Consider the following 10,706-nt stretch of genomic DNA (forward strand, 5'->3'; position numbering starts at 1 on the left):
TTTTAGGGGGCTGCAGACAGAGGATTTCGGAGACCTCAGACTTCATGGCTGCACTATCAATTTCACTCCCCCCATTTTCATTGGTGGTAGAATTTGAGGCATTATGGGTAAACTACAGAAAATAGGTTCTTCATGCCTAACAAATTGCAAGTATTGTTTAAATGTTTCTATTAGCAGAATATACAGCCAGGGGACAATTTATTAGGTAACCTACCTTAATATCAGATGGAAACACCTTTTTGTCTGCAGAACCACAAGGTTGAGGAGTTTGGAACGTTTAGAGATGCTTTCTTGCCCACCTCTGTACCGTCCTGGGCTGTTATTTTTGCACTCAGCCTGTATTTTCATGAGTCTGCTCATTCTCCTCTGATCTCCCTCATTAACAGGTGCTTTCCGCCACACAGATCTGCTCCAGACAGAATGTTTTTTTTCCCCCCCCGTTGTATATTGCATCCATTTCTACACACGGTAGTACATTAAAATCCCAGGAGGATGGTTGTTTCGGAGATGCTGACACCAACAATCACAACACGTTTAAAACTGATTAGATCGCACATCTTACGTGTCGTAACGATTAGCTCCGCAGTAAATGAACCTTTTTATCCTGTCTGCATGCTCTATGCATTCTGCTGTAATCTTATTATTCACGGTTTTTAGACTATTTTTGTTAATTCACAGATGAGACTACAGAAGTGGCCACTGAATGCACACATCTTCTGCAATTAAATGCAGTTAGAAAAAACTGATAGGGAGATTGAAGTGTGACCTCTTGTGGTGAATATTATGTATTGCATGCCACTTATAGTGGGTGCCCCGTGAATCTTCCAAATTATCCACTGGGGCAGCAGAGGGCAATATCGGATAATATTCAAATCAATACAGTATATTTTAAAAGTAAATTTGATTAATTATGATATCGAACAACATAAAATGACATTTTTCACGTCTTACCAGTGTGTCACAGTGGTGTCCATTTGGAAAACTACAAAATCACAAAACGAATTTCTGACTTTTAACGGAGAACTCAAGAATATCCACTTAGGCAATATAGCCAGGCAGCACAGAGAATTCCAAAGGCAATCTCCGACTACTTTAATAAAACAGTAATCAGGACACATGAGGCCAGATATGAGCTCACTAAGAGTCTTGAAGCTCAAAAGCAGCATATATGCAGGGACACCACGCAGAGGCAGACCATCATCTTAGGAGCACAAAAAGCAGAAGTTCCAGAAGATGGGAAGACTGGCAAACCAAATAACTTCATCAGCATTCTCCTAAACACTCAGCTAAAGGACTTTAATGACTGACTGATGAAACAGTCTGAAGAACCCAGCAAGCTCAAAAACGTGCCTAAACAAGTAGATAATTGTGAACAGGTGTTCATGGGATGATGTCCCCAGAAGCTTAAAGCTTCTGCCTGCTCACTGGTGCCCTCTGGTGGCCTCATCTGTACCTTGCCCAGGACATGGAAGGAAGGGTTTGTGTTCATACTGTATGCACATAACATTCTCATACTGCAAATACAGTATACAGGGTGTAATGTATGTGCAATCCTTGTAATGCATATTACATTTTATGAAACTGCTTCTGTATAAAGAAGTATTATAAGCATTTTAAGGGAACATTCTTTGACTGTCACTGCCACACACAGTATGGAAAATGGAGTGACTGTGTACACAGTCTTTAGTGGTAATAGTAGGTGTATGAACATGGTAGTTTACTTTTCATCACATTGTAAATGTGCTTTTTTGGCACTGTGAGGTTAAGTTGGCAACCTGATTCACACCTGTTTTTGAGATAAGGGTGTTTTCCGAAAGAGGTTTTGGCCAGTGGAGGAGAGAGAGTCAGGGAGACCCTTGTGCAGAGTACGGGTGGCCTGACAGTCATGTTGGTGGTTTCAGCTACCCATAATCCCCAGAGGCAGGGCTAAGTGAGCAGGAAGTACCGTGGTACCGCGCGGATCAACACTCGGCAGCGGTAATAACATGTTCATTCTGTTATGCAGCCGAAATTCACCTAGCAGTTCATTTTTCCCGAAGGCTTTGTTACCATCTTCCGATACCTTCAAAATTTTAAACCTTGTCATAAAGTACAAAATTAGTAACAAGAGAGTGACACACCGTCTTTGTATAAAAATATAATAATTTTATTTGAAACTACAAAAATGAAAACATGTAACATTTTGGTCACACTTCTCAATAAAATATTACACAAAACTGTCATTAAGAACAGTTATCTCAGCAAAAAAGCAATAAACATAAAACAACTAACAATAAACATATCAAAGCCAGAAGACAGACAAATGCTTTTACCTTAAATTAACTTAGTCAACTGTACAAAAATATGTACAATATTTACAGCATTTTTATCATAAAGGAATGAAGCCATAAATCATCCAGTCTCTTTTGTTTCTGACAAAATACTGATTTCTTTCCAATTACCTAAATCAGTCAGTCAAAGTCTAGCATCCTTTCCTTCAGTGCTGTAGCAAACCCTTGAAGCACGTTTGCCTTGCTCCTTGTCTCAGGCAATGTCTGTTTGGTCAGCAGACGCTGCAACTACAGCCTGTTGTCGTCAACACTATAACAGAGACTATCCCCCAACAGTGAGGGGAATGGGCACTGGATAACGAGAGCACATTCAACGGGCTTGCTGGTGGGTACGGCATTTACGCTTCTCTTTGGGGTTAAAATCTTCACCCTCCGCATTGCAAGTGCTCTGAGTCTCAAAGCCGGACAAGTCTGTCGGCTGGCCACCACAGCTCAAGGGGGAGAAAACTAACACCTACCAGCTTGTGACAGCATAGGGTCGTCACTGCGTAAATCTATAGTGCAGTATTGTCACAGAGGCTGCAGCACAGCCCCCCGTCAATATTCTGTAAGGCGACTAGCCCCACACCTCAGTCTATACACTTTTACACATGCGCTTTATATAATCGTATAGTTTTGTGTCTTCATAAAAATAGACAATGCATATTAAAAGGAACATACCAAGTAACAAAAAAGTATTGTGCTGCAAATGAGATGGTTATCTGTCAGATTCAAGTGAACAGTTGTTGTTCTTTCGTCTGTTTCCCCGGCGGGGGGAGGGGGGGCACTTTCACGCCATGTCGCCCAGCATTTTCTTGTAGTACATGGACTCGAAGACGTCGTTCTCGCTGGGGCAGTTGTAGTGGCAGGCGCACGTCTTGACGAACATCATCTGCTTCTTCATGACCTGGCCGTCGGGGCACTTGAACTCCATGGGCAGGGTGGCGGTCCGGTGAGGGGTGCAGCAGCGGCCGTCCGTGCACACGCCGCAGAACTTGGGCAGGTAGGACTTGGTGGTGGTGCAGCCGGAGAGCTCGAACTTCATGGGCTTGGAGACTCTGGGGGTCCGGATGCACTTCTTCCCTTTCTGTGGAAAATCGAGACAAAGTCTGGTTGGTCACAAAGCCACTAACAGAGAACCTCTCCATGCACCAGTACCTGCTGGTCATCTAAAGCCCGATCGTGATGCTAACCCTGATGCTCTGCTCCAGGTGTGACTCGCAGGGGCGGACCATGCACAGGCGGGACTGCTTCTCCAGCCGGCACTCGCGGTTGTCATTGGTGACCCGGGTGGAGATGCCCAGGCCACAGGACTTGGAGCAGGCACTCCACTCGGTGGTCTGGACCAAGCAGTTGTCCCGCATCAGAGAAGGGTCAGGCCCATAGGTATCTTCTTCTCTGTAGGCTATGGGGAAGAATGAGGTTAGTGGTGATGGATCGAGACCTTCACTGGCGTTTAATGATGAACAAACTCGTCGAGCCCAATGGACGAACGGGAAGGGAGTCACACTCACCGGGAAGAGCAGGGCCCACGAAGGTCTGCTGGTGTGGAGCGTCACACACCCATTCCTCGCAGCACTTCCCGGGGACCTTGACCCGCCGGGGCACGGGGCAGTCGGGGCTGGGCAGGCGCACGTCGATGCTGCAGAGCGGGACGCAGCCTATGGCGCCATCCAGGCAGGTGCACTGGTATTTACAGCTGCTCTGGAAGGACTCGCCGCTCCTGTACACCATTCCTCCGAACAGACAGGTGGCGCCTTCTTTAGCTGCAGTAGACGGGAGTGAGATTGGCGGGGTCACGTTTCTGTGGCACAGCACGGGGCCAAGAGGCAAAATTTGCAGGTCTGGCTAGAAGCGCAGCGGGTGTCCCAGCTGCTTACCTGTGCAGACACCGATGCGGCGGTTAACCGGCGAGCCGAAGTCGCAGAACAACCCCTTGTGGGGGTCGCAGACGTCCCGCTCGCCACAGAGCTCACCCAGCTGCTTGGCGCACACTCTGCAGCAGCCGCAGGCGTCCGGCACCAGGCTTACCCCGGGGGCACACTGGGGTGGGACGACGGGGCAGTTGCACCGGCTGCTGCACTCCTGGGCCGAGGCCTGAAGGGCGCAAACAGAGGTGATCAGCACGGACCTCCAGGCAGTGAGCGAGGGCACGACAAGCCGGCGTATATCACAGCAAAAGCCCACGACTCTGAATAACGTGGCCAGAGGTGCTAATGGCACCCAGCTCTCAGGTATCACCTACATGCAGCCCAGCGAGGATGAGAAACGGTATCACGGACGTTCAGTGCTTATTGTTAGTATGATCTCAAGTGGGCGACTTACCCAGCAGAAGAACGTGAGGCATAGCAGAGCGCTGCTCTTCAGCGTGTTCATTCCCGCAGACATGACTGATTTGCTCAGCTGCGCTCTCAGCAAGGCTAAAACAAACGAAAAAACTAACGAAAAACAAACGAAAAACCTTCCGAAAAGTCTACGAATCTCTCCCGGATCTTGTCGCAGCAGAGTCTCGGAGCGTGGTCTGATCGAGGCGATCCCGTTGTAAGGTTCTGTCCTGGCTTTGGTCAAAGCTAGATTTTAGCTTCAGTGGTTCTGCTGTGGTTGCTGTTGCTCTCTGGAGGAGTTTTGTTCTGTGTCGGGAGCTGGGAGCCCTCCTGTATTTATACAGGCTGGGCTGCGGTGACGTGCTACTGGCTCAATGGAGTCCTGGACAAACATGGACATTCTTGGCATTTTTTCCTAGTTTCCTGCCCCCACCACCCCCCCGGACTCACACCTCCTGACATCCCACATTCCTCCCGTCTGAAACCAAGCGCTGGCATGTATCAAAATAAAAGTGCAGTCTCGACATAAACTGTTCCCTGGAATGTTTATCTGTGCCAGTCGGGATGTTGTGGATGTACGTAATGCTACAGTAAAAGCTTCCCTTCTCAGCTTCTCAGCTCAGGGCTTCATGCCTTTGGTCTGAGTGTAAATATCACCTGTCATAATAACGGCCATATTGCAGAACCGTTTCAGAGTTAGTTTCTGAAATTAGAATAAAAATAAAATTGTTTAATATACTTTTGTGCTTCTTAATTCTTAATCTATTACTTCCTCTTGTATCCCACGGTAACGGGGTGAGTGAGTAATGATAATGTTGGCTTCCTGATGTACGGGGCTCAGTTCTTGGGTTACTGAGCCACACAATAGCCGTTCAGTTCTTCGGTTGCCCTCACTAGCTACCGTTGGTTTTTTTCCGTAGCCGTGTGCTTTCGCCTCGCGAATGAGGGTTAGTCTGGGGCCGGCGGGCGCAGGTGTGCCGCATTCCAGGCACCGTATCCTATTTTGCACTGTAGAGCAGATCCTTGGCTTGCAGGAAAGCGGCTAGACTCGGGGTTTGTGTATTTTTTTTTTATGTTTTTTTCTTTCGCAGGAACTCCAGACTCTCCTCCCCTGCTCCCTTATGAAAGGCGGGCCCGCCGCATGCCAGCCACCGAATCGGAAATGAAAAACTCCCCGAGAAAGCTCGGAGTAGCAGGAATGTGCGATCTGCGCCAGCAGACGTACTCGCACTACATGCGTACGGACTGAGAGGAAGTCGGCCTTATAAGGGAATGTTCACTTTCAGGCGCTCCCTCGCTCCCTCGCCCGCTTGCTGGCCCTCTCCCCTCCGGCAGGCGTACAGGAGGAGTGTCCCCACCTTGCACTGTCCGACAGCCGTCGCGCTGGTGTTCCTGGATGCTAATGTGCTCCATCCATCAGCGCTGGTTCATTTGGGGTGAAGCCAGTCACCACCTCTGTCCAGCCTTTGTTCTCGTTCAAGACAAATGATGGTGGCCAAATGGGGGCATGTTTGTCTGCTGCAGGACAGACAAACTGACACACCGATGGGGATAAAATAAGATAAGATCGGATTATATGGAAAAATAACTCCCACCAACAATCAAGCACAACAATCCTTTATTTGCCATTTGCACAAGTACACATACAGGTACGTTGGGATGCTTCTCTTTGCCGACACCATCTTGCTCTCCATAGCTTGGGGGTCACAGTACAGGGTCAGCTGATGTACGGGGCCCCTGGAGCTGGGGGTTAAGGGCCTTGCTCAAGGGCCCACGGACATGTGACTGTTCTGCCAAGGCCTGGGCTCAAGCCAGCGATCTTCTGATCAGAGATACAGAGCCACTCACCCCTCCCCACGCTAACACTATTACTAAGTGATAGGAAAGGGTATAAGGGTATGGAGGCACTGGATGTGACGCCGACAGTGTGTTGGGGGCAAGTCAAACATCAACATCCCACTGCACTCATGCAGAACCCACTGTCAGCGCGTCTGCAGTTATCTCGTCTCGCCGGGCCTGCCGTCGCGTGCCTTTCCCAAGAAACTCCCCAGTCAGTGGAGCATAGGTAAATTCTTTCGGCTCTGTTAAGCTTTAATGTCATGCCCTCTGATTTTCCACACTGTCTGGCTGCGGCATGGCAGCTATTTCAGAGTCGCTGCTCCAGATGGGGCTCCTGCTGCATTACACCTGTTTCAGTTTCCCATCAGCGCCCGTGTTTCAGCGTCTCAGTTATCACCCCTGGCGCTCTCCGGGCCCTCGAGCCGTCGGGTTGGATCGTAGCTAGTTTTAGAAAAATCACCTATTACGTTAGCTATGCAGACTGTATTACTGGAGTGACAGTTCACAAAGAAAGGTCAAAGGTCAGCCCATGACGAAGTGGAAAGGATTCCATATTTGGTGTAAATAAAGCTATGCCAGTTTTAATTGGGCAAAGACAGCCATGTGACCAAACTGGTGGGCATATGGGTTAGGGTGGGTGGGTAATTTAGTGTTCCCAGGGTAAAAATAACAAAGACACATTAGTAAGAGAGACTGCCAAACGGTAATCTTCTCTGCCCCATTTCCATTCTCCTCAGGCTGGTATTTAGGTGACTTGAATTACAGACATTCTACCAGAACATTCTTCCTCCGAATCCATAATCTTTAACGAATCCAAAGAAAACAGCATAAAGCCAATTCATCCATCTTGACTACTCCAGCATTTTTTACCGGTAATTTGAATGATGATGAACAGCATGTGGTTTGTGAAACATTATCGTCAGTTAGACTGAAGTTTAATTTGTTGTCTTTATCATTAAATGTGTCATTTCTGATGTTTAACATGTTTTATACTTTTTGACCGAAGTACAACTTTGATTAACCTTGATGCTTCCATGTAGTCCACAGCAACAAGCAATAAGCAGGAGAATCGCCTTTGGCTTTGTACATAATAATGGCAAATTAAACATTCCATTACATGGCAGTAAGACAAGCAAAAAGTGACCAATATATTAGAACTATGAGAGCAGTCCAGTATCAAGCAGCCTTCGCCAGGACTCCTTCAGCCAGCCTGTGAGGTAATCGGTTTGCTTAGCTCGCTCAAAAATTCTCCAAAAAAACAATCCACTTTTTCCTTCAGGTACTGTTAACCTAACCAGGCTTTTCCCAAAGGCGTAAATCACTTTAAGCGGTCAGAGGCCATGTGAAAAATCTCGGATGAGCCTTACCCACCTCTGGTTTTAACGGTAGGATATTTCAGTGATTTAACATGCTGGAAGCAAGTCTTCCTGGCAATAAACGAACCGGCGAGACGGATTTGGGAAGGAGACACGGGCGTGGGTGAATACCTTGACTTCCTCGTGTGGCGATGGCGCACGTCAGGCGGTCGGAGCGGCACGACGAGGGATGCCCCTCTGGTACGCACTTTTCTGCAAAATGTTTCCCTGGCGGCGTTCCTGTGGGATTTGTTAAAACATTCGTCGTGGGATTCACCTCCCTTAGTGGACTGGAGAAGATGACTCATGTGTCTCTCATCAGGAAATGTTCAGGGTGAATGCAGGTCCTGTCTCGGTGCCTGGTGACGGCAGCAGGCGGCACATCGTCACAGGCTCCAAGTTATGGGTTTGGTGGTTCTACACAACATCTTCTTGTTCCTCTCAGTACACAAACAGTCACCTTCCAACAGGGTAATGGAAGAGTGACAGACACCGCTAGAGGTTTTAGGCCCTATGAGAGCATATCGGGCTCCCAACCCAGACAAATTCAATTACGTTCCAAATTATTTGGGCACGTGCATGTCCGTACCTACCACTGAGGGCCCCGAGGTCAAGTCCTCAATAACCACCATCCATTACGGGGCACACCTAGGATGGGCTAACACTTTTCACCTTGGCATTTTAGAAATCCTTCCATCAGCCCTGGGCCCCTGTCTCCCAGTGGCCCTTGGAGTCATTCAATCCCCCCTTTACAGGGCCCTTGGTGCTAGGAAGCACATCACCGTAGATTTTGTGTAATTCCTTAAACATACAACATTCAGGTAAACCAACACTTTTTCTAGTAGAAATAAGGAAAGGTTGTCAAAAAAACTGAAACGTATTTATTCACGAAAAGTAATTGCACTCTAATTTAGAAGGTAAGTGTTTCTCCTCATAAACATTCTAAAATTAGCATTTGACTCTTTTGTGGTGAATTTCAGTTGTATCCATTCCCCCCTCTGCATTCAGGGCTGCTTAAAGTTGAACATGTGGTAATGATTTAAAAATTTGCTAATTATGAGAGATGCCATTTAGACTCTTTGAAGTTCCTGGCTTGACTTAAAACTTCATGGTCCAGTCACAAAGTTTTGGGCTGTATTTCAACCACAGCACACAGAAATAAACTGATACATTTTCACTTAAAGATGGGGAACAGAAAACTGTTTCAGAGAAGTATGGACTGGGAGACTATTCATGTGATGTTGAGTATCCATAAACCTGTATTCATAAGAGTCTGAATTTAGAGTGGAGATACTGCTACCCAGACATCTATAAAATAATAATAATATTGTAAACAAAGATGTCCAGCAAGGACTGCAACGTCCTGGCAGAACATCAGCTTGGGTCTGCAAAACCACTCTTTTCCTGAACGGAATTCCATGTGTGTTCTTGCTGAATTCTGAACTCTCTGTTCATTTTGGAGTTTAGTGTACTGCCACAGCAGAGTACAGTATTCCAAATATAGGCCTGGGAGAGTCAGCGCTTTACCAGACAACCTGGCTGAGGTTTCCTTCTCCCTTTCCTTAAGGATCGCGGCAGCATTCCTCGGAAGATGGGCATTATTCTCACGTCTCCCAGAGAGCCTCGTGTTTGCAGTAACTTGGCTGAGACTCATTATGTTTTCAATGGCACTGTTCTTAAATCTCTCCGCAGCTCTTTTGTTTAACACGCAGAAGGAGAGAGCCGTGGAAGGCGGCGGTGTGGACCCACAGTGACCGTTTATCGTCATTCTGAAGAATGTTTTCCTCGTACTGTAACAGCCTGCAGTGGTTAATCCCCCCCGTGTGGCTTGACTGGCCACATTACCATCTAGATTAGGCCCATTCAAATTCCCCGGTGGGCCATTGCAGTGTGGACCGGTGCAGATCAGGCATCTTAAGCGGCCTTCTGCTCAAGCTCGTGACAAGATACATTCCTGCTTGATTTCCCAGCATGTCACTTCATCTCCTTGATCTCAGAATTAAAGCTCTGAACAAACCCTCGCGAACTGGCCTTGTTTATCGTACTTATAAGCATATTGCTGCTCAGTTGAAGTGTTTCCGCTTTGGCATTAGGAGATATGTTGCTATGTGTCCATTCATTCATCTTCTAACCGCGTGTCCCGGTTAGGGTCACTGGGGGTCTGGAACCCGTCAGAGGTAGCACAGGGCACTGGGCTGCGGTTCCCCCTGGACAGGAACTGCTATGTAGCTATGCTATTAATCATTTTTGAAGCACAAATTCAGGGTTGTCCAACTGCAATCTAAAACGAGTTGTTGCTACTAATGGAACGCTGATATGCCAGAACTGTCGAGTCTAATGATCGTTTTTGGCCACATTGCAGAATTGCTTGGAATTTAATTGTCGATCATACATCAGCAACAGCACTGACATGATTAGTTTTTATTATCCCGATGGGGCTTTTTTCCTCTGATCAGATCGCTCTTTTCAGAAACACACAATGAGATGCACGGACTACCTCCTAGGCACTGAAAAGCTCTCATTCATGGGCCCAGAGCTCACTGACTCCCAGGTGCCAAGACAAGCAGCAGTGGAATGCCCTCATCATCCTCTCCATGGCAACCGGCAAGAGTTCCTGGGAACAAACAGTACCTGGATCTTATAGAAACAGCGCAACTGTTTCCTGTTGAAGTGCAAGCTGTTGTGGCTTTGTGGACGGGTGCCGACATCATAGGGCGCTTGTCCACTGCACCAGGTACCATATTTTTGGTACTTCAAGAAAGTCCCAAAAATATGGTTCTTCAAGGTGTTGGTTTTCCACTGGCATAAAAACTGGTACCAGCACTGAATGACATCACAACAGGAGGCGGGTATTTTGTACTGAATTTGAAAAATGACTG

At 47.3% G+C, this 10,706-nt stretch overlaps 1 protein-coding gene and 1 long non-coding RNA gene across 2 annotated transcripts; one reads left to right on the forward strand and one right to left on the reverse strand.

Annotated features, from left to right (window-relative positions):
• Nucleotides 1–2,122: 2,122 nt before the first annotated feature.
• Nucleotides 2,123–4,948, reverse strand: ccn2a (cellular communication network factor 2a). The gene is made up of 5 exons (XM_023810241.2): nucleotides 4,635–4,948; nucleotides 4,190–4,406; nucleotides 3,824–4,075; nucleotides 3,503–3,714; nucleotides 2,123–3,396 (listed from the first exon to the last, which is right to left on the reverse strand). Exons 1-5 carry the CDS (start codon nucleotides 4,695–4,697, stop codon nucleotides 3,100–3,102), a joined length of 1,041 nt encoding a protein of 346 aa, XP_023666009.1. The 5' UTR covers nucleotides 4,698–4,948; the 3' UTR covers nucleotides 2,123–3,099.
• A 183-nt stretch (nucleotides 4,949–5,131) lies between these two features.
• LOC111843029 (uncharacterized) lies at nucleotides 5,132–7,453 on the forward strand. The gene is made up of 2 exons (XR_002838045.2): nucleotides 5,132–5,208; nucleotides 5,725–7,453. It is a non-coding gene; the product is annotated as an uncharacterized lncRNA (long non-coding RNA).
• Nucleotides 7,454–10,706: the final 3,253 nt, after the last annotated feature.

The sequence above is a fragment of the Paramormyrops kingsleyae genome, chromosome 19, assembly GCF_048594095.1.
Source record: "Paramormyrops kingsleyae isolate MSU_618 chromosome 19, PKINGS_0.4, whole genome shotgun sequence".
In the NCBI taxonomy this organism is placed as follows: Eukaryota; Metazoa; Chordata; class Actinopteri; order Osteoglossiformes; family Mormyridae; genus Paramormyrops; species Paramormyrops kingsleyae.